This window comes from Salmo trutta, chromosome 28 (assembly GCF_901001165.1).
Source record: "Salmo trutta chromosome 28, fSalTru1.1, whole genome shotgun sequence".
NCBI lineage: Eukaryota > Metazoa > Chordata > Actinopteri > Salmoniformes > Salmonidae > Salmo > Salmo trutta.
This window is the reverse complement of record NC_042984.1, coordinates 19,911,944-19,935,791: the sequence shown is the minus strand read 5'-3', so window position 1 is coordinate 19,935,791 and position 23,848 is coordinate 19,911,944. Positions and strand designations below refer to the sequence as shown.

General features: G+C 42.1%; 2 protein-coding genes and 1 long non-coding RNA gene across 8 annotated transcripts; 1 reads left to right on the top strand and 2 right to left on the bottom strand.

Moving 5' to 3' along the window:
• Window positions 1–15: 15 nt before the first annotated feature.
• Window positions 16–6,722, bottom strand: LOC115165744 (WD repeat-containing protein 13). 2 transcript variants are annotated; one of them, XM_029719076.1, is made up of 11 exons: window positions 6,541–6,722; window positions 6,194–6,296; window positions 5,628–5,722; window positions 5,024–5,255; window positions 4,568–4,677; window positions 4,280–4,410; window positions 3,875–4,182; window positions 3,477–3,657; window positions 3,203–3,344; window positions 2,040–2,158; window positions 16–864 (listed from the first exon to the last, which is right to left on the bottom strand). In XM_029719076.1, the coding sequence occupies exons 3-11, from the start codon at window positions 5,666–5,668 to the stop codon at window positions 680–682; spliced, it is 1,449 nt and encodes a 482-aa protein (XP_029574936.1). In that variant the 5' UTR covers window positions 5,669–5,722; window positions 6,194–6,296; window positions 6,541–6,722; the 3' UTR covers window positions 16–679. The 2 variants fall into 2 exon arrangements, with proteins under 2 accessions (XP_029574936.1, XP_029574937.1); XM_029719077.1 differs by lacking the exon at window positions 6,541–6,722 and having other exon boundaries at window positions 6,198–6,530.
• Window positions 6,723–6,806: 84 nt separating this feature from the next.
• LOC115165746 (uncharacterized) lies at window positions 6,807–8,409 on the top strand. Its single transcript, XR_003870232.1, has 4 exons — window positions 6,807–6,906; window positions 7,501–7,532; window positions 7,616–7,685; window positions 7,949–8,409. It is a non-coding gene; the product is annotated as an uncharacterized LOC115165746 (long non-coding RNA).
• Window positions 8,410–8,460: 51 nt separating this feature from the next.
• On the bottom strand, window positions 8,461–22,966 carry LOC115165745 (protein-serine O-palmitoleoyltransferase porcupine). Of its 5 annotated transcripts, none has more exons than XM_029719080.1 (16): window positions 22,755–22,966; window positions 22,418–22,663; window positions 21,688–21,840; window positions 21,292–21,484; window positions 21,104–21,147; window positions 17,840–18,021; window positions 17,620–17,750; window positions 17,370–17,390; window positions 17,087–17,101; window positions 16,414–16,539; window positions 14,310–14,410; window positions 14,015–14,091; window positions 13,878–13,941; window positions 13,519–13,604; window positions 10,608–10,718; window positions 8,461–10,468 (listed from the first exon to the last, which is right to left on the bottom strand). In XM_029719080.1, exons 3-16 carry the CDS (start codon window positions 21,824–21,826, stop codon window positions 10,367–10,369), a joined length of 1,392 nt encoding a protein of 463 aa, XP_029574940.1. In that variant the 5' UTR covers window positions 21,827–21,840; window positions 22,418–22,663; window positions 22,755–22,966; the 3' UTR covers window positions 8,461–10,366. The 5 variants fall into 5 exon arrangements, with proteins under 5 accessions (XP_029574940.1, XP_029574942.1, XP_029574941.1 ...); XM_029719082.1 differs by having other exon boundaries at window positions 22,627–22,663; XM_029719081.1 differs by having other exon boundaries at window positions 22,627–22,966.
• Window positions 22,967–23,848: the final 882 nt, after the last annotated feature.

Below are 23,848 nucleotides of genomic sequence, written 5' to 3'. Positions count from 1 at the left end.
TAACACTCAACTCTGTGAGATGTACAGTGGCTACTTTATTCAGTATGTGCATATCATAAATATATTATAGTTCTTTGCAACCATTACATTAAAATGACACCACAGGCACATACAAACACACAAATTCTCACAAACACACAACAATGTGTTCTTTGAGTTCCTATCAAGTATTATTTTTTTTTTTAAATATACACACACGAGTTATTCCAATATGTCAGTACTGATTTCTATGATGGGTTCTTGATACAATGCCATGCACATCACAGTAGAACAATAAACATGGGAATGATTGAAGGAAAATGGGAAACTTTAGAGGAACAAGGCTGTCATTTAATACTACTGTATATTACATTTTGCTATATTAATGCTTTACAATAAGTAGTTAGCGCTATTACAGGTCCTACTCTTGACACATGCAAACCTCTCAGGACCCTCAGCGAGGAGCAGTGTTCCCTTTCACGTTGAAAACCTAGGTAGGGATTCAATTTGATCGCACTTTATTGGCTATATTTAAAAAGGCTATATTTCTGCGTTCGCGGGGACCGCACTCACAGTAACCACTAAATCCCAGCCTTAAAAACACAGATACCCCTTGTATATAGCATTCTAGTGATTGGATGGTTCAAAGTGGTAGTTGATTTTTTTTTGTAGTGCATGGAAGAACGTTTTTGGTGGTTGGTCACTTCTGCTCCCGCCTCCAGATGATGACCATGCCAGTGGAGTCTGCAGAAGCCAGTAAGCTCTCGTCACAGTTGAAGCTGACATCCAGCACTGGGCCACCGTGACCCTGCAGCTTGTTGACTATGGCCTTAGTGTTGCGCTCCACATCGAAGAAGTAGACACAGGCATCCTCACTGCCAGTCACTGGGATATAGAGATGAGAAAAGGGGAGGAAATGGAAGAGAAAAATAGGGAAGAGGGACAAGAGAGAGAATACTTGTGAAAATCAATCTGTTATAACCAAAGTTCCCTCTAAACTGCACGCCGTGTAGGCAAACTGTTGCCATTTTGAACCATGTCATGCGTCTGAAGGTACAAACTCTGCCTTCCAGGCGGGCCCAGAGAGCAAATCAAGTGCACTATAGGCCTATCGCTGGCCAATCGGATGGTTCAGATTACCATGTCTGCAGTAACCTAGCAGGCTTAAAAGAAAGCTACAGCAAAGTTGATACTGTGAGATTTCAAAACGTTAAAAACCATGATTAGTGAGATACGGTCAACAAATACAGCAAAGAGCTGCTGTTTTTGTGTATGAGTTCATATTCAACACTTTTATAAGCCATAAAATTATACATTCTTCCTATTTCCACTCAGCGCTACAACAAGCAGTCCAGCAGTAACACTGGGCCAATTGTGCGTCGCCCTATCGGACTCCCAATAACGGCCGGTTGTGATACAGCCTGGAATCGGCTGTATCACCTTAGAGTGCTACACCACTCGGGAGCCCGTCTTCCATTGAATGAGTAGGAAAATGTATCTATAGGCTTGCGTTGTTATTATCAGCGGCTTGGGCCTTTATTAATATCGAGGAACATTTCACTTTCTCTGTCCATGGAGTAACATGAATTTCTGCATGAGGCAGAAATAATGCGGTGCGACTCGAGTTTCCCATCAGCTGGAAGACGATGTGCCTTTTTGGTCAGTGTCAGTGGAGGAAAGGGAGAGAGGCGGGATGTTGAGAGGCGGACCCTCAGTCTGCTGCTCTCTCCCTCCGCTGAGACAGACCATCAGATGCAGGCACCATCAGCCCAGTAAAATAAAAATAAAAAGCAAATTATTTAAAATGTATGCTCACTCAGCTGTGCTTCACAAGTAATACAACAGCAGATCTATTAATCGGTGTGATCATATAGCCTAGCTAAAAATGTGGAAATATAATTTACAAAAATGTCCCGAACAACAATGCATTAGCCACTTTCAATGCAACATACCTAAACAAAACAAACCATGCAATACATTTTGTTATAGGAAGAATGCATCGGGGTAGGCAGATAGAGTGAAAGTCAGAGTAAGGCTGAGTAAGGCTATAGGGCTCATACCAACACAGGCGCCCTGTCTGAAGGACATGAGAGGGCAGAAGATGCTGTGAAGGGGCTGGGAGCCGTGCTTGATTGGGAAGCTCCTCTTAAGCTGCAGAGTGCCTTCATTATCCACCACTCTGTAAAGACGAGAGGAACAGAGAACCAGTCAAACCTAACTCAGCATGCAATGTGCAGAGTGGATCATGCTTTCCTTGTTCAATCAACAGCACACAGTACATGAACGATATAACATACACACATTCCAGGGCACGACACAGTAGTTAATCAAGCTATACTGGACAAAAATATAAACGCAACATGTAAATTGTTGGTCACATGTTTTATGAACTGAAATCAAATATCCCAGAAATGTTCCATACGCACAGAAAGCTTATTACTCTCAAATTTGTGCAGAAATTTGTTTACATCCGTTAGTGAGCATTTCTCCTTTGCCAAGATAATCCATCCACCTGACAGGTGTGGCATATCAAGAAGCTGATTAAACAGCATGATCATTACACAAGTGCACCTTGTGCTGGGGGACAATAAAAGGCTACTCTAAAATGTGCAGTTTTGTCACACAACACAATACCACAGATGTCTCAAGTTGAGGGAGCATGCAATTGGCATGCTGACCGCAGGAATGTCCAACAGAGCTGTTGCCAGATAATTTCATGTTAATTTCTCTACCATAAGCGCCTCCAACTTCGTTTTAGAGAATTTTGCAGTACATCCAACCAGCCTCACAACCGCAGACCACGTGTAACCACGCCTGCCCAGGACCTCCACATCCATCTTTTTCACCTGCGGGATCGTCTGATCAGCTACCCGGACTGCTGATGAAACTGAGGATTATTTATGTCTGTATTAAAGCCCTTTTGTGGAGAAAACTCATTCTGATTGTCTGGGCCTTGCTCCCCAGTGGGTGGGCCTGGCTCCCAAGTGGGTGGACCTATGCCCTCACAGGCCCATCTATGGCTGTGCCCCTGCCCATTCATGTGAAATCCATAGATTGGGACCTAATGAAATAATTTCAATTAACTGATTTCCTTATGTGAACTGTTACTCAGTAAAATCATTGAAATTGTTGCATGTGGCATTTATATATTTTAGTTCAGTATATGTATAAGCATTTTGAGCATTATGGAGCAGGAGTAGCTCTCTGGCTCTCTCTGACAGACCTGTAGAGTAGCAGTTTGTTGACACAGGCGTTGATCAGCAAGGAGGGGTCTCGAGCCTCTCTGCTGATCCAGGAGCGGGCAGATATGCTGCAGATTGGGCTGCCCTCACTCACCACAAGCCGCTTGGCTTTGGTCAGCTTCCCTGTGAGTTGAAATTCAGAGTTGTCACACACACAACACTTGTCTGCCCCATACTTGTGGCCTAGCACTTTGGGTTTCATTAATACAATTTATTATTATTCATAAGAAGTAGGCATGTTTTTCCTCAGTATACCTGTGGCCATGTCAAACAGGAAGGAGAAGACGCTGCCCCTGTCGTCCCCGGCCCACAGGATCCTCCCAGGGGCATCAAAGGACATAGACAGTACCCGTCCCGTCAGCTTACTGGAACCCCCCTTCACCTTCTTCCCAGTGGAGATGTTCACCACCTGCAGGAGGTGCTTACTGTTCCCTACCTGCAGGGCAGGACAGAACAGAACAGAAGTCAGGGTGAGCATTGGTAAAGGTCAGGAAAGCCGTAAGGAAGAGAGTTGGTCATTGTAGGGACAGCTAGCACACCACTTAGAATAAAGCAATGTATTGGCCTTGGCCATGTATTCTAAGTGATATGCTAGTGTGGATATTGTGTGGGTATGAGTTAGTAACTTTGTCTGAACTTCTACTATGACTCACCACTGTGAGGTTGTTATTCATGGGCTGGAAGGTGCAGCAAAGCAGTTCGCTAGCTTCCGGGTCTCTGACCTCACGGATACACCTCCCATCCTCCGTGTTCCAAATACGCAGTGTTCCATCCTTTGATGTCGACACGATGACGTCATTGCTAAGGGACCAAGCAAAGTCGGTGACGGGACCTGCATGACCCTTCAGGACAACCTTCACACTGGGCGGGGACGGGGACAGGATCATGATGGACAGGGTGCCGTCCAATGAGCAGCAGGCTAGGAGGTGCTTGTCATCATTAGCAAATTGCAGCCGTGGAACTAGAAAGGAGGGAACCCAACAAAACATGAGAATAAGACACAGAAATACTCACTCCTTGCACCGATCTTGCCATCACATACCGTACTTTCCACTCACCTGCAGAGTCCACATGTTGGTCGAATATGTGGTGCATGCCAGCAAAAGCATAGTTCTCGCTCAGAGTGGTGTCCCCAGCCATGGCACGGCTAGCTTCTGCCACAGAGGTTGGCACCAAGGCACCTGGGGTCCTGCACACCCACATTTCCAATCAGGGAGAATCAATTATTACAAATCACTCAAGGAAATTCTGTGTTAATAAAGATAAAAAACAATGCAGTGTTTCAAAAGCAGAGACTAAAATATGAATGGGGTCAGTAGGGTTGAGTGAGGGGTTGCTGGGGTTACCTCTCATCATAGACTGCCCTGTTCATCTGGGCCTGTAGCTGGTAGGAGCCTCTGCTCACAGATCGACGGTGACCACGAGCCCCCTGAGCACGGGGGTCCTCCTCAAAATCCTGTCAAGAAAGAGGGAAGGAGAGAAGGAGAAATAGGGAGATAGAAAACCATAAGTAGTGAGTGTAAGTGAGGGACTTGCAGTCCATATAAAAAACAAATAATCTTTGCCCGAGACAAAAGTAGGCCTATATGAACTCACCACCTCTCTTTGAAATCCATATATTCCTCCCAACTAAAGTGGTCAGTTTAGTGTGCCTACTACGCATCCTTATTAGTGTCAGTTACACCATCTGTCTGCCTCCAACCATCTCAACTGACCTAATGTGTATTGACAGTAGCCTATTGTCTTTGTGTCTGTCTGTCTCTCTCTTTCCCTCTGCTCCTTGCTCTCAGTCTGAGTCTAACCTCCATGCGGTCCAGTGTGGTGCGGGAGCTGCGCACACTGCTGGCCCTGAAGCTGCTCTGCTCAGACAGGGGCCCGTAGCGCAGGGCCAGCAGCTGGCTGCGCAGTCTCAGGTAATGCCTGCGCAGCCCCGGCTCAAAGCCACACTTGGCGTTTTCCCTGAGTAGCTGGCTGCGCCGCCGGATGTATTGCGTGCGGAACTGTGGGAACGTAGGCGTGCGGTATGCATTGTACCTGTGGAAGGGATCGGGGGAAGTGAGAGAGAAACAGTTCCTTAGATTTTTTTGCCTGCACAGCAGACTGCTGTATAAGCTCAATATAAAATGGAGTCATTCATTATCCAAGTATCACTTTTCACTAATACAAACAGCAGTTCAATTACAATCAAGGTGCTTGGCTAGCCTGGTTTAACCAGACTGACTTCTGCACTCACCATTGTTTCAGCAGCAGTCAGTCTGATTTATCCAGGCTAGCCCTAGACAGCAATCAATGCAAGATGTGTATAGACAGCAATCAATGCAAGATGTGTATCAGTAAGCTTATTTGTATCAGTACTGTGAGGCCATCAGCCAATGCCATGGCACCAGTTTATTGAATGAGACTTACCTTGCGTCCACTGCCAACACCTGCTGCCAAACTGCAGCCATTCCACAAACAGTCAAGGTAGAGGGGAAGCCACGACCAGGGCAGATGTCAGCTATCTATAAACACATAAACAACATACTTATATAACGGTAGGGGAGTAGGCTATATGATGGCTAATAATTTTAGCCTCCAGAGTTCAGACAGCCGAGTTATTGGCTGGTACAGAAAACTGCCAGCTAGATCGGCATTAATCAAGCGATTAATGTCTCAAAGACAGTGGCAAAGAAAGCCTGCATTGGGCAGTGTAATGTGTTCAGAGGGTAGCTAGTTACTAAGTCATAGTCGGCTAGCTAGCAACAGACGCCATCATCAGAGATGGAGCCTGCTAGCTTTGACAGTTAGAAAGCAAACGGCGTTAGCTAGCTAGCTAGCTACCTTGCCAGCCATGTCTGATAATTGGTCGCCCAGCCCTCAAATGTTACTTAGCAAACTGATTTTGTTAAATTCTCTAAATGCAATTCAAACCACGTCATTTTCCATTACGTGTGTAAATAAAGACGTCGAAGACAACGTCAGCAACAGCTCACCTTCCTTCCTTCCTTAGCTTTTTGCCGTCGATGTCAATGGTCGTCTTTGATGAGCCAGGAAACTATGGCAACTATGGCGTATTCCTAAAGAAATACACTGTCCCTGATAATGATAAACAACAACAATGAAATGTTGCAATGTAATGTCGCTCTGTTGGAAATAACCTAGCCAATGTTCACGCATATTAATAATTTAACGAAACATGGTTGAGGACATCAACTGCCTAGTTTGAATGTAGTTGCAAAATTTAGAAACTTTTAGAAATCACATTTGGAAATAAAACAATATATTAAGGCAATCATCAGCTTTGAAAACGTCTTGCAAGAGAGATTATGCCAACTCATACCTTACGCAACTCACGCACGCCCTTAAACACACACACATATCGTCTATGTTGAAAACTCTTTCTTGTTGTTGAACTTGAGAACAATGAGATCTACAGCGCATTGTCCATACAATGATGGGATTATGAGTTTGGGTCGCACATTCAGACGTTTCGCCTGAGCTCAGCAAAGGCCAGAAGGACGGTGTCCCTCTCGCGCAGCTGACGGGGCTCTTTGCTTGTTCGCCGCGCTCTTTCCCGAAAGGGCCCTGGTGACTGGACCATTCAGGAGCCGGAGCCATAAATGAGCGAGTTTGACGCCACATAAGCACTGAGTTTTGTAAAAGACACACAGACTTTGGAGCGCAGCCAAAATGCCAGGAACAAAAGGTATTATTTGTAAAGTAACATTTTATGATTTGGTTAGCCTATATATTTTTTTTATTATAGCCTATTTTTTTTATATATATATATATTTTTTCACTCTCATTTATAAATGCTTTTCTCAAGGTAGTGTATAATGTAGTGAATTTTTGCCTATGCTATACTGTGTTTTTTAAAATTATTTTTATATGGGACTATCCATCTAGTTGGGCTCCCCAGTGGCGCAGTGGTCTAAGACACTGTATCTCAGTGCAAGAGGTGTCAATACCTGGTACAAATCCAGGCAGCATCACATCTGGCTGTGATTGGGAGGCCCATAGGGTGGTGCACCTTAAGAATTTGTTCTTAACTGACTTGCCTAGTTAAATAAAGTTAAAATAGTTGAAGTGTTATTTGTGCCCAGTCTCCTCTACAGTCATACATTGACTATATGAATATTACAGTGGAGGCTGAGGAGAAACTGTTTGTTGTATTTAATGCCATTACCAAGAGCCCATCCTCCCCAATTAAGGTGGAAAATAAAATGCACCATCCCTTTTCCTGGATCATGGGGAGTTATTTTTAAAGACTAATAAATCAACATTCTTTCATCGTTTGTAGGTAACAAATCTGACAAGAAATCAGCTACCAAGGTAAGAACAAGAACTAATTCATTGTAGATTAAAACATTCAAGTTTGAGTGTCTAAGTTATTTCCCCCCAATGAATCTCCTCAGCAACCTCAGAGTCCGAAGGAGCAACCGAAGAAAGCTGATCAGAAAGGAGATGATAACAAAAAGCAAGGAGGTAAGCATTAGAGTAATCTAGGATTGAGGGTAGGAGGATGATGGTCTTAAACAGCCTCATGTATATGAGTTGTCATTTTCTAAGTTTAAGTCAACTCAACCCAGTCCTTGCTCTCCAAATGATTGAGAGCTGGACCAAGTCAATTATAGTTGGCTAATTCTTCCCACCCAATGCTACAGTATGTGAGAAGCAGGGTCTCTTGTCTACTTTGCATGTTGTGTGTCTGCATTGAAGGTATCTTTCTGTGTTCCGTCCCCTCTTAGGACAGCCGAAGGGAGAGAAGCAATAATTTCCAGGTTTTTGTAAAGTTGGCTCTGGAGACTCTGCTGGGATCCTGCCATCACAAGCATGGGGGTCCTCGGGGTAGACAAGGCTGAAGAACCTCCCATGGACCTGCAGACAGGCCATCGCTACACAACTACGCTCACCTCCTCTCACAAGGGCAGAAAGTGACCCACATTTCCATCCATCAGTGATCCACTGTGTTTGCCCTTTCTTCCCACTCTATTTCCCCTCCCTGAGTCTGCTCTGGATTGTAGGAAGCTTGGAAATGGATGGTCACGAGGTCAAACCCAGACAATGCTCTGAGCTTCCCCAGAAACTGAAACCTTCATCTACCCAATCTTTCCCCCTCTTCCCACCCAAAGTTCCTTATTTTGATCAACTGTTTAACAGTCCAAACCATTCTTGTAAATAAGCAAATAAACGATTATTTCCTAAAACAGTCCAGCAGTTTGTTACATGTTCACACAAGATATGTTTTTGAATGCCACGTAAAAACATGTCTGCTTGGCAGAAATTGTTTACTCAAGGTAGCTTCCTTTAACAGTGAATAGTACTTCACAAACTTGAACCAAAGATAAATAGCGATTCAGGTTTGATACAAAATGTATTAAAAAGTATCACACATCTCCCTCGGTAGCTTCACACATACTATAGGTAAAAGTTTGACAAAACAAACCCTTGGGATTAATATTTCACTTGGACAGTGGTGAAAGGTGGTGTGCTAAGGCTGTGCACTTGTGCCACAGATAGAACAATGAGACAGATATTTCACCAGATGTATAAAGGTGAAGCATCCGTTTGGCGTTTCCACTCACTACCAAATATGGTAGTGAGAGGAAGCCCAGTGGCCGGCAGTGGGAGAAGATGGAAGGAGATTGCCATTCTGCAAATGAAATGTTTGATCTCAATACAGTTCTGCTCCCAAAACTATAAATAAGTCATGAACAAAGTGGACTAAGTTTTGTAGACTTTACCATTTATCAAAGTCATTTTTTAAAAAATTGCTTTGTTTAGGCGTGCAAAGGTGAATTTAGTTATTGCACATGCACACTTCAGAGTATGCATTCCCTAACCGAAATGTGCAGATGCATGCTAGAACAGGCCAATAGGATTTTACTAGCTCGTGCTTGGCGCTGCCCACCTCCTTCCTTGTTCTGCCCACTATGACTCATTTGTTCACATTGGAAACAACAGGCTGTGGTCCATCTTGGTTTAGCTATAAAAATCTTTTCTTGTGCATTGCATGGCAAATGAGTTGAACCTTGTATTCTAAATAAAAGCCTACTCAATTCCAGTACATGTAATCTCTCGTGGACAGATCTACGTAAACATAACAGGTATTGTAGAATCTGTCGGTAAGGAATGTGTGAGATAACCAGCACGATTCAGCTTATGTGCAGTATGTTCAGGAGCAGTAGGCATTCCATTAGAAATGATTAATTTCCTTAAAAGCATGTTTTACAACAAAAAAAAGAGCAGGATATAGAAAATGACCAAAGCCTTTAGTTACTGATACAACTTCAAACGTCATCTTCATTTTGCATCGAAAACAGGATGTATTTTCATAATCCGCTTTACAGCAACATGAAGAACTCTGACTGACCAAGTAAAGACTTTCGTATTCTTTCTTGACTGAACTACAATAATTTGTAAAATATATCACAGTTACATAGTTATTAACAGGACAATGGAAAAACGGGCTAAAATTTGGCACCAATTGACATGATTATTTCCATAAATAAAAAAAACATGAAAAACTACAAACTTCTATTATTTCTACTAAAATCCACAAAGGAAAGTTGCTGCCTTATAATTCAGTTTTGTGCTGTCATACAAACAGAAAGACACTTTCCTCATCTCCAACCTGGGTTTTAGGTTGTAATAGAAAAATAATTAGGTTGTAATAGAAAAATATATAGCATTCTAAAATGGAGGAACAGGAAAACAATACTTAAATGGCATATTCTGGAATCACTTCTGAAAACTAGTGAACGGGTTCTTAGCAGTCCATAAAAGAGTGAATGAATGACCACTGCCATGTTGACAGGATGGGTATTGATTGACAGGATGGGTATTGATTGAGAATCACAGTGAGATGTCTGATCAGAATCTGCTGTCTGTCTTTCCACAAGGGACAAATGCAGCAGCTCAAACAAAATGATGTGATTAACAACAAAATGATGCAATTAAGGAAGAGTGGGACATTATTTCAAGAGTATCAAAAATAGTTTGTCACCAGCAGGTTACAGTAAGTAGATAGCCCAATCTCTTAGGCGGTGTCCTGAGCACTGCATGTTGGTCTTGAGTAAAATAGTTCATATACTGTACATAGGTGCGGTTCATTTCTCTCACCGTCTCTATCCCCAGCTTGCCCTCCCTCTCACACAGACACACATTTAGAGGATGATGCGGTAGAGCACCCAGCAGCCAAACGTCACCCAGTGGCTGGCCCAGCTCAGCTCCGACCACTTCTGAATGGTGTGGTTGGCCACGTCACTCTGTAAAGGGAGAGAACGTAGACATGGGTTTGAAATGCCTAACTCAACCATAATGCTTCGTTGTAAAAGATCTGACGATGACTCAGTCATGTATGTATTTGGCCATCTTAGAGACTGACACCATTCAGTAAATAGTTACCTCATCATCATCCATGTAGTCAACACTGGAGTTGAACAGAGAGCCCAGGTATGCCAGGTGGAAGACAGCCAGGGTGCTGAAGGCTACGTTAATGACGTACACCCACAGGACCTGTGTGGATGGGAGGAGCAGAAGAGATTGCAAACATTCTTATTGGTGATTTTTTGGCATCGGTTAAAGGTTCACCCATTTTGAATGTTATGTTTTTGTGCATCTTTGAGTGATGTTATCCTGTGTATCTGAGTTATTGGCGTTCAAGCAGGCAGAAATCCGGCTGCACCGTGATAAAGTTGCCTCACTACACTGGAAGTTAATAGGAATACAACTTTTAGATTGCGAAAACGTCTATCATACATGTCATATTTCAATATTGTCCGATGTCAGAACTCAGGAGGATGTCTTCTTTCGAATGAGCCATTGATCATATTTTGGCGATATTCCTACCTCGAGAAATATGTAATTTAATGGAGGGTCTAGCACATTTTTCCTATTTAGTTCAGGGTGTATTACATGGTGCCATTGCCAGAGATATTATAGAAAGGAGATAGGAATCCAATGAATGAAGGAATGTATAACACCCCACCCAGCAGACTGTCGACCAGTCGCATTCATGTTGTCATGCTGCATCACGCAGTTGCTAAACTAATCGTCACGCAATCCCTTCTCAAAGTCAGTGTATATGTTGAGAAAGGTGCGGATTTTCCTCTAAAGTACGTAATGTCACGATTCCAAAGCTATGCGATATTACGGATAGTAAGTTAATTATCTCACATCTTGGGAAATATTTGTAATGTGTTACTTCTTGTTGACGGAATTCGTGCTAATGTTGGGTTTTGAACTAGCGCCCAATACTCCCATTTACTCCTTCCAGGAGAGAACTCCTTGTCCCAGAATGCACCGCACGGCCCATTGACGTAGCATGGGCAACGTCTCCTCAAAAGTATATTTGCCGTTGCGAATGTAAGACTCCACTCTGTGAGGCACATCGATCTGCAGGTCAAATATGGTGACATTGTAGACTCCTAAATTGATAGCTGTAAAATTGGCTAAACAAACTGCACTGACTAGCTACGTTACATGCTAATATTGTCTTTGGTATTATTGTGTGTTGCTACGTTTGCTAGCCAGCCAGCCATGAGAGAGCATTGCATTGTGGATTTTGTAGTCGACTTGAGCTACAACAGATTTCCACAATGATTTTCCATGTTGCTACCAACCTTATTATAACGCCAAAATGAAACATTTGTTCACAAAAAATATTGTTCTCACATATTAGTGTTATTTAACACTGTAAATTACAGGACTGAATGGATTTGGGTAGATTTTTCCTTTAACCAGTTGGGGGATAGGGGGCAGTATTTGCACGGCCGGATAAAAAAACGTACCCGATTTAATCTGGTTACTACTCCTGCCCAGTAACTAGAATATGCATATAATTAGTAGATTTGGATAGAAAACTCTAAAGTTTCTAAAACTGTTTGAATGGTGTATGTGAGTATAACAAAACTCATATGGCAGTCAAAACCCTGAGACAAATCCTAACAGGAAGTGGAAATCTGATTTGTGGAATCACTTTCAAGCCTTTGCCATTGAAACACACAGGGACTTAATTATTTAGCACTTCCTAAGGCTTCCACTAGATGTCAACAGTCTTTACAAAGTGGTTTGAGTCTTCTATGGTAGAAACTGACCCAAAGAGAGGCTTGGGAAGTTGGTCACAGGGGGAGGGCCATTACTACTATGACGCGGGCGCCCATGGTAACCCTTTTGTTCCGAAACGCTTAGTAAGACAATGCAATCGTCCGCCTTGAATATTATTGAAGCTCTGGTTGAAAAAGGCCCTAAAGATTTATGTTATACAACGTTTGAACGAACATAAATATAAATTTTTTGCACATTCGTGACGACAAGTCCCGTGCGCTTCAGTACATTATGAGTAGCCTTCGGAACGCGCTAACAAGAAGGAACTATTGGGACATAAATTATTAACTTTTTCGAACAAAACTACATTTGTTGTGGACCTGGGATTCCTAAAAGTGCCTTCTGATGAAGATAATCAAAGGTAAGGGAATATTTACAATAGTATATTTGATTTTAGATGGTTCCAAGATGGCGCTAACATGTATCGCCTAGCCTATTTTTCTGAGCATACCATGTCGTTTATTGCAAAGTGTGATTTCCCAGTAAAGTTATTTTTAAATCTGGCAATGCGGTTGCATTCACGAGATGTTAATCTATAATTCTTTGAATGACAATATAAAATTTTAACAATGTTTTCAAATAGTAATTTTGTAAATTGTAGAGCTGATTCACCGGAAGCATTTGAGGGAAAATATTTTCTGAACGTCACGCGCCAATGTAAAATGCTGTTTTTATATATAAATATGAACTTTATCGAACAAAAAATCCATGTATTGTGTAACATGATGTCCTAGGAGTGTCATCTGATGAAGATTGTCAAAGGTTAGTGCTGCATTTAGCTGTGTTTTGGGTATTTGTGATGCATGTTAGTTGCTTTGAAAATGGCAGTGTGATTTTTTTTGGCAGGGTACTCTCCTAACATAATCTAATGTTTTGCTTTTGCTGTAAAGCCTTTTTGGAAAATCGGACAACGTGGTTCGATTCAGGAGAGGTGCAGCTATAAAATGGTGTAAAATAGTCATATGTTTGAGAAATTGAAGTTATAGCATTTATGAGGTTTTGTATTTCTCGCGACGCGATTCCACTGGCTGTTGACTAGGGTGGGACGGACGCAAGCGTCCCACGTTCCCAGACAGGTTAAGTATAAGAGATAACGTGAAACGTTGTATGGACCATTTGCATGGGGACAATATTGACAACTCTTTTAGACTTTACATATGAAAATTCCATTATGCATAAATATCACAGAAATAAAATATTTAAATCATACCTTATTGTTCTTGTGAGAGCAGTTTGGCTGGCATTTCTTTGACAGAATACACGCATTAAAAATGGCTGCCAATCTCTTCCGCAAAACTGGAACAAAGGAAAATCCAATAAAATTAGTCTCAGGCAGATCAAATGTAATTCACAAATGATTCATCCTGTCATACCTACTCAGCATTTGCTGTGCTTTGTGCCACAAAGCCAAGTTAATTGAGTGTTCATTAGTAATAAACAAACTCTATATGTCACCTAAAGTTATTCTCCAGATGTTGTTAATGTTATTACTGAAAGGTAATGTGGAACTTAAATAAAATTAGCAAAGGGTTCTTTTTGAATAGCAGGCTATTTCTTTTATAGACTTACCATGCTCAATATACGTGATGAACCCGAGAGACAGTAGCACTGCACCCAGGTGGAAGCTGAGACCCTAAAGGCCAAAGGAGACAACGGTAAGAAAATCTCTTAAACACCTGCACTCACACCTGCTTGTGCATACTCACATGTAGAAGTGCACTGGCTGTGTATGTCACTAGGATGGCTGAAAAGGTTCCAAGGTTGCGAGCACTGGTAAAAACATCTGGGTGATCAGACAGAAACAGTTTTATGAGAATCAAGTTTGTATTCCCGTTCAAATGGAGTAATTGAGTTGGGATTTTCACTGCTTTACATTTAAATTTTAGAGAGGCAACTGAAAACTGTTTAAGTTGTATTAATTTTGCTTATTTGGTTCAAAGTAAGGTCTTTATAGGCAGAGTAACAATGCTGTAAATGTGTCCCATTTCACAGAAAGCTTACAGGTGTTGAGCCATCTGGACATGGGCAGATTCCACGAGGTGGCCACCTCCACCATAGACCTGGGAAACTCCACATGCAGGGGCTTAGCAACCGTCATATCCCTGGAGAATAAAACACATGCATTTCAGTTGGGCTGTTTGAAGGGGGAAAGAGAACTAGGAGGGGGCCAAATAAGGTATTTACAGTGCATTCGGGAAAAATCGATACCTTATTTACGTAAGTATTCAGTCATTTTGCTATGAGACTCGAAATTGAGCTCAGGTGCATCTTGTTTCCATTGATCATCCTTGAGATGTTTCTACAACTTAAAATTGATTGGACATGATTTGGAAAGGCACACACACACACCTGTCTATATAAAAAAGGTCCCACAGTTGACAGTGCATGTCAGAGCAAAAACCAAGCCATGAGGTTGATGGAATTGTCCGTAGAGCTCTAAGATAGGATTGTGTTGAGGCACAGATCTGGGGAAGGGTACCAAAACATTTCTGCAGCATTGAAGATCCCCAAGAACACAGTGGCCTCCATCATTCTTAAATGGAAGGAGTTTGGAACCACAAATACTCTTCCTAGAGCTGGCCACCTGGCCAAACTGAGCAATCGGGAGAGAAGGGCCATGGTCAGGGAGGTGACCAAGAACCCGATGGTCACTGACAGAGCTCCAGAGTTCCTCTGTGGAAAGGGGAGAACCTTCCAAAAGGACAACCATCTCTGCAGCACTCCACCAATCAGGCCTTTACGGTAGAGTGGCCAGATGGAAGCTACTCCTCAGTAAAAAGGCACATGGCAGCCCACCTTGAGTTTGCCAAAAGGCACCTAAAGGACTCTCAGACCATGAGAAACAAGACTCTCTGGTCTGATGAAACCAAGAATGAACTCTTTGGCCTGAATGCCATGCGTCACATCTGGAGGAAACCTGGCAACATCGCTACGGTGAAGCATGGTGGTGGCAGCATCATGCTGTAAAGATGTTTTCAGCGGCAGGGACTGGGAGACTAGTCAGGATCGAGGCAACGATGAATGGAGCAAAGTACAGAGAGATCCTTGATGAAAACTTGCTCCAGAGCGCTCAGGACCTCACACTGGGGCAAGGTTCACCTTCCAACAGGACAACAACCCTAAGCACACAGCCAAGACATTGAAGGAGTGGATACGAGACAAGTCTCTGAATGTCCTTGAGTGGCCCAGCCATAGTCCGGACTTGAACCCGATCAAACATCTCTGGAGACCTGAAAATATCTGCGCAGCGACGCTCCTCATCCAACCTGACAGAGCTTGAGAGGATCTGCAGAGAAGAATGGGAGAAACTCCCCAAATACAGGTGTGCCAAGCTTGTAGCGTCGTACCCAAGACATAAGGCTGTAATTGCGACCAACGGTGCTTCAAAAAAGTACTGAGTAAAGAGTCTGAATACTTACGTAAATGTGATATTGAATTTTTTTTCTTTATTATATAGATTTGCAAAATAAATCTAAAAACCTGTTTTTGCTTAGTCATGTTGGGTTCTGAGAATATGAAATATACTTATTCATGTCACTGAGGGAGAGGGTAATGTATAACATTTACATTATATCAAGTATCCTATTGAAATATTGAGTGCCGGGAAGCGATCATGTGGCAGGCATTGATAAGGGGAGTGAGCCATGGATTAGTGATTGGGGGGGGGGGGTCGAGATCAGGTCACGTTAAGGGAAAAATAAAAGTTTATGGCCCGTATCACTTAGTGTCCTGGCTAGTAGAAAAGATACAATGTTTGTACAGATGTGTAGGAGGAGACTCAGCCTAGGCGGAAGGGTTAAATATCAGTGCTTGTGTGAAAATGTTTTTGTCTAATGCAGCTGTATTAATCCTCTGGGAAGAATAAACTTGGTTAATCTTCCATAGTGTCCGTTGAGTTTTTTACTCTGAGAATTAGAACCTAACAGTCATTATGGGGCATTGTGTGTAGATTAATGAGGGAAAAAAACGATTTGATCATTTTGAGAATAAGACTAACGTAACAAAATGTGGAAAAAGTCAAGGGGTCTGAATATTTTCCGAATGCACTGTAATTTATGGCAAGTCTATGCCAAGCCGAGTCACCATGATGCTTTAATGCACTGACCATTTGAGGTTGTCTTTCTCCTCAGTAAAGCCTGCTCCAGCCAGAGTGGTGCTGGTCTCACTCAGGTAACCCACAAAGTAGTTGCTGAAGTGGAATGAGAGTGCATTCTCATAGGCCAGGAGCCACCTAGAGGTCAATGGAAGAAGGTTAAATTAGAAGACACCTGTCAAAATAAAAGCCTCAAATCACACATAGGTTATTTTCCTGTGCTGTATATATATTTCCACACTATGAGGTTGGAATAATACTGTGAAATTGGTTTAAATATTTGATAATGCCCTATTAGTGTAAGAGCTGTTTGAAAAGAATGCCTGAAATTTCAGCCTGTTTTGGTGGGATGTAGTTTTGGCCTGCCTGGTGACGTGGTAAATAGACCAATACAAAAGAGTGTTCCCAACCTTTCTGACAACAACAGATGTTTTCAGTTTTCCCCTCCCACCAGATTCCCCAACCAAAACGCAATTGATGTGAGCAGAGGTGCATACGACCACTTCTTTCCCACTGTCGCACCTTCACACTGCACTTTTCCAACTTAAGTTGATTTAATTGAAAACAATCATAGTAAGGTACTTAATTGTTAAGCAGAAATGATTTAATATTGAGATTAAAACTACTGCATTGGACCTAACAATAATACCATTTTCCATTGTAATATAAATGGCATTAAACATACCTTGCCACAGAACCTCTGCGCAGCAAACAATTGAAGGAAAATGTTAATCAGTTATCACCATTTATTTGATTTAATACATTTAACTGATACACACTCACTCTTAAGTCTCATGGCATGAGTGGGCAGGACAGAGACACACGGTTGTAGGAATGATGGGGATACAGACGTGTAGGTGTCAGGAAGGTGGAAGAGCTGGTGAGTTAGAAATGGACATGCAACATAAAATAAATTACAGAGACAGATGGAGGATATTGTATAGTCATAAAATCTGATAAATAATTACCTGGTCTTCCGTTTTGTTTTGCTGGGGATAGAGCCAAGGCAAAGTAAGAACATTTATTTAAAGGGAGAAAAAGAAACAAATAAGAATGTGCGCATTACACTACAGAAAAACATTACTCAAACAGCTTTCCTACAAAAAACATTTACGTTGCACTTGTTTTTGAACGATCAAACATCAATGTCTGTGGATGCTTTCTATGACCTACAATAAATCATTACAACAGCAATAAGAGGTTAGGTCAGTCACTTACTTGCGTAGCAGCTTGTCCCCGTAGATGGGGATGAAGTAAGGGAAGAGGTAGGGAGCAACACAGTTAGAGGTGATCAGACACAGCTGGCTCTTCACCCAGCTGAAACACACTTTCCATATCCAGGAGAAACTCTGAGGAAGACAAGGAGAACATCTAAATACCATCCCTCTATCTCCTTCCGTATCCCTCTGTTCTAGACAGGACTTAACATTTAACTTACCAGTTTGCGGCCCTCTATAGCCTCTCTGTAGCTGTTAAAGCTGATCCAGGGCCCAAATATGATAGTCCCAACAAAGTAGATATAGCCCATGAACTCCACAGGAGAAGGCACATTAGCCACCACGCCCCGATCCAGGTCAAAGGCTAGAGAGATGGCCTTCATGGCAACCACCATCTGGGAACCTGCAGATACAGAAGTCAGTGAGACTTGAAATATTCATCACATTGTTAATGTTTTCATGTATAACCGCATGTATAACACATAGTTGTAACCTGTTAATGAATCTTTCACAGGGTTTTGGGGGATACCCTGTACCAGTCAAGTTTAGACACACATAATAATTCAAGGGTTTTTCTTTATTTTTACTATTTTCTACATTGTAGAACAATAGTGAAGACATAAAAACTATAAAATAAACACATACAGTTGAAGTCGGAAGTTTACATAGACTAATTAAAACTTGTTTTTCAACCACTCCACAAATTTCTTGTTAACAAATGTATTTCAAGGCCTACCTTCAAACTCAGTGCCTCTTTGCTTGACATCATGGGAAAATCAAAAGAAATCAGCCAAGACCTCATAAAAAAAATTAAATTTGTAGACCTCCACAAGTCTGGTTCATCTTGGGGAGCAATTTCCAAATGCCTGAAGGTACCACATTCATCTGTACAAACAATAGTACGCAAGTATAAACACCATGGGACCACACAGCCGTCATACCGCTCAGGAAGGAGACGCGTTCTGTCTCCTCAAGATGAACGTACTTTGGTGCGAAAAGTGAAAATCAATCCCAGAACTACAGCAAAGGACCTTTTGAAGATGCTGGAGGAAACAGGTACAAAAGTATCTATATCCACAGTAAAAAGAGTCCTATATCGACATAACCTGAAAGGCCGCTCAGCAAGGAGGAAGCCACTGCTCCAAAACCATAAAAAAGCCAGACCACGATTTGCAACTGCACATGGGGACAAAGATTGTACTTTTTGGAGAAATGTCCTCTGGTCTGATATAAAATAGAACTGTTTGGCCATAATGACCATCATTATGTTTGGAGGAAAAAGGGGATGCTTGCAAGCCGAAGAACACCAACCCTACCGTGAAGCACAGGGGTGGCAGCATCATGTTGTGGGAGTGCTTTCCTGCAGGAGGGACTGGGGCACTTCACAAAATAGATGGCATCAGGAGGAAGGGAAACTATGTGGATATATTGAAGCAACATCTCAAGACATCCGTCAGGAAGTTAAAGCTTGGTCGCAAATGAGTCTTCCAAATGGACAATGACTCCAAGCATACTTCCAAAGTTGCGGCAAAAATGGCTTAAGGACAACAAAGTCAAGGTATTGGAGTGGCCATCTCAAAGCCCTGACCTCAAACATACAGAAAATTTGTGGGCATAACTGAAAAAGCGTGTGCGAGCAAGGAGGCCTACAAACCTGACTCGGGTACACCAGCTCTGTCAGGAGGAATGGACAAAAATAAATTTATTGTGGGAAGCTTGTGGAAAGTTTCCCAAAACGTTTGACCCAAGTTAAACAATTTAAAGGCAATGCTACCAAATACTAATTGAGTGTATGTAAACTTCTGACCCACTGGGAATGTGATGAATGAAATAAAAGCTGAAATAAATCATTCTCTACTATTATTCTGACATTTCACATTCTTAAAATAAAGTGGTGATCCTAACTGACCAAAGACGGGGGATTTTTACTAGGATTAAATGTCAGGAATTGTGAAAAACTGAGTTTAAATGTCTCTGGCTAAGGTGTATATAAACTTCTGACTTCAACTGTATGGAATAATGCAGTAACCAAAAAAAAAAAAGTGTTAACCAATTTGAAATACATTGTATATTTGAGATTCTTCAAATTAGCCTTGATGACAGCTTTCCACATTTTTGGCATTCTCTCAACCAGCTTCACCTGAGGTAGTCATGCATTTCAATTAACAGGTGTGCCTTGTTAAAAGTTAATTTGGGGAATTTCTTTCCTTCTTAATGTGTTTGAGCCAATCAGTTGCGTTGTGACAAGGTATGGGTGGTATACAGAAGATAGCCCTATTTGGTAAAAGACCAAGTCCATATTATGGTAAGAACAGCTCAAAGAAGCAAAGAGAAACAACAGTCCATCATTACTTTAAGACATGAAGGTCAGTCAATCCGGAAAATTTCAAGAACTTTGAAAGTTTCTTCAAGTGCAGTCGCAAAAACCATCAAGCGCTACGATGAAACTGGCTCTCATGAGGACCGTCACAGGAAAGGAAGACCCAACTTACCTCTGCTGCAGAGGATAAGTTCATTAGAGTTACCAGCCTCAGAAATAGCAGCCTAAATAAATGCTTCACAGAGTTCAAGTAAAAGACATCTCAAAATCAACTGTTCAGAGGAGACTGTGTGAATCAGGCTTTCATGGTCGAATTGCTGCAAAGAAACCACTACTAAAGGACACCAATAAGAAGAGACTTTCTTGGGCCAAGAAACACAAGCAATGGACATTAGACCGGTGGAAATCGGTCCTTTGGTCTGATGAGTCCAAATTTGAGATTTTTGGTTCCAACCGCCGTGTCTTTGTGAGACGCAGAGTAGGGGAACAGATGATCTCTGCATGTGTGGTTCCCACCGTGAAGCATGGAGCAGGAGGTGTGAAGGTGTGGTGGTGCTTTGCTGGTGACACGGTCTGTGATTCATTTAGAATTCAAGACACACTTAACCAGCATGGCTACCACAGCATTCTGCAGCGATACGCCATCCCATCTGGTTTGGCTTAGTGGGACTATCATCTGTTTTTCAATAGGACAATGACCCAACACACCTCCAGGCTGTGTAAGGGCTATTTGACCAAGAAGGAGAGTGATGGAGTGCTGCATCACACGATCTGGCCTCCACAATCACCCGACCTCAACCTAATTGAGATGGTTTGGAATGAGTTGGAACGCAGAGGGAAGGAAAAGCAGCCAACAAGTGCTCAGCATATGTGAGAACTCCAAGATTTTTGGAAAAGCATTCCTCATGAAGCTGATTGAGAATGCCAAGAGTGTGCAAAGTTGTCATCAAGGCAAAGGGTGGCTACTTTGAAGAATATAAAATATATTTTGATTTGTTCAACACATTTTTGGTAACTTCATAGTTTGTCTTCACTATTATTCTACAATGTAGAAAAAAGTAAAATAAAGAAAATCCCTTGAATGAGTAGGTGTCCAAACGTTTGACTGGTACCGTGTGTGTGTGTGTATCTATATATAAAAAGAAATGACAAAGTATGAACCAACCTCTCATTTTGTGCCAGGTGGTGGTGTCCATCATATGCAGCTCTCTGGTTGGATAAGTCAACAGTAGACCAATTAGAAGCCGTTTACTCCACTAGGAGCTAAAAGGACTAAGTCAAGTTATTTATCATCAATTATCTTTACTTAAAAAGTTGTATGTTGTTGCCTGGTAACAGAGAAGGCCTGCCTACCCCATGAGCAGGTAGATGAGGATGGTGATGGAGAGGAAGGTGGCCCGGTTACTGGAGTGTCGACAGAGGAAGAGGATGAGGTAGCACAGTAGACTGAGCAGTACTACCCACACCATGTGGAGCTCAAAGAACAGATACAGAATGTAGAACCCTCCTGCCACAGTGCTCAGGTGTTTCACATAGGATGGGAGGCCTGACCAGGCCAACAAAACAACAACACAGAAGAGAACAACAGCATGAAGTTGTAGACAGTCATAAAACATGCATGTAGTTCTTCAGTTCTATATAATTATTTTTCAGAAATGTCAAATCAAAATTACTCTCCTAATAGTCATCATGTCTGCGACAATGAAATTCCGAAAGTGACACTTCAAACCAAGGAACGTGAAATCTCACCCTGAATCCAGAGAAGTCGGCATAGAAGGCAGATTACCAGGAGCTGCCAGACCTGCTCCAGGCCCTGCTGAGTGGTGGGCAGAATGCAGCCCTCCACAAGCTCATGGAAGAACTCCTGTCGGCTGAAGGACCCCATCATGCTATGCACAGAACCTTGGAAAGGGGGGGGGGGGGGTAAATCACGAAGAAGGATATTCTAATAGGCAACGTAACAATTTAAAATGTATAAGTTCCAACAGAAATAACATCTGTGACCATCACTCTTCGTGCATGCTGACAAAGTAAGCAGAGCAGGGTTACTGGCTAAACTATACTAACATTTTAAATGTGAGTTCTTTAGCAGATGCTGTTATCCAGAGCGACTTAGAATTAATACATTAATCTTAAAATAGCTAGGGACACAACCGTATCACAGTCGTAGTAAGTACATTTTCCTTAGTAAAGTAGTTATCAACAAAGTCTGTGATAGTAGGAAAAGACAAGCACATTTTCTTTTTGGGGGGGCAGCGTCTGTGCGTCAACAAAATGCATGATATGATATGCAGGCAGTTGTGTGCGTTCATGGACAACTACAGACAGTACCAGGCAAGCTATTCTGCTAAATCAATATATCGTATATTTAATCTATAAGTGACCCAAATAGTCTTCCACAAACTGACAGTTTTATGTTGTTTCCCAAGCTACAGCACACAACATTCATTTGCATGCTGGTTTACAAAGCACAACTCACAAATAGCTAGCTAGCAGGCTGGCGCCATACAAATCCGTCATAATCCGCAGTGCAGTTGTCTTCACACTAATGTCAGCTGCGGTTTGCAAAGGTCGTAGCAGTACAGTCTTCCATTATTGTGCTCACTTGATAACGATAGCTATCCGCTATTAATGAAATTCGCTGACCATGCTTTCTCATCAACCATGATCAGATAAGAAAATACCTACAACACAGTGGTCTGGATAGTCAGCCGAGCCCCACACGCTACACCGCCAGAGGGAGAAAGACGCTTTTTCACGAGACTCATCATCATTCCAGATTTGCTTATATTTGAGAGGAAAATGATGTGTTTTACCTCCAAACCCTTCAGTCAGTTGTTCCGTCAAATGGGTTTACTTGTCCGTTTCTTCTATCTGTAACCACTTGACACAATGTTATGAGCTTCATGCACCGCTGGTCCAGATGCAGCGTGATGCTGACACCAAACTCCAGGACATAGCATCAGCAGCAGTCGCTTTAGCAATTCATGCAGCCAGTGCTACTATGCGAACGGATTAACCAATCAACTGCGTCGCTTTAGAGGAATCAGCCAATTATTGGAGTTGGTTGCCCCGATACAGGTAGTTAGCAAATCAACTGCAACTGTTACCAGAGGTGGCTTTGACTGTATGCCCAATCACAAAGGGTACATAACGTACACGTATTATGCGACCAATAGGACGCATACAGCGAAAAATACGCTCCGTCTGCAGATATCCTTTTGGTCATGGATTCGCAAATGCGTCCCAGGGAGCATAGTTTTGTCTCAGACAAACCGTACAAACCATATCGATAGAAAATAGATCAATTGATTTGCAAAAAATCTAACAAAGTTGATCAAATGTACAAATTAATTGTGAGTAAAGTAATAACTCTACTGTGGCTTTGGGAGACCAGGGAATATCAAATTATTGACAATATCTATGGTCTATGTGTATATACAGTGCATTCGGGAAGTATTCAGACCCCTTGACTTTTTCCACATTTTGTTACGTTAGAGTTATTTTAAAATGTATTCAATTAAATTGTTCCCTCAATCTTCGCACAATACCCCATAATGACAAAGTGAAAAAAGGTTTTTAGAATTTTTGCCGATATATAAAAAAAAAAAAAACAGATACCTTATTTACATAAGTATTCAGACCCTTTGCTAAGAGACTCGAAATTGAGCTCAGGTGAATCCTGTTCCCATTGATCAACCTTGAGATGTTTCTACAACTTCATTGGAGTCCACCTGTGGTAAATTCAATTTATTGGACATGATTTGGAAAGGCCCACACACCTGTCTATATATGGTCCCACAGTTGACAGTGCATGTCAGAGCAAAAACCAAGCCATGAGGTTGAAGGACCTGTTGGTAGAGCTCCGAGACAGGATTGTGTCGAGGCACAAATTTGGGAAAGGGTACCA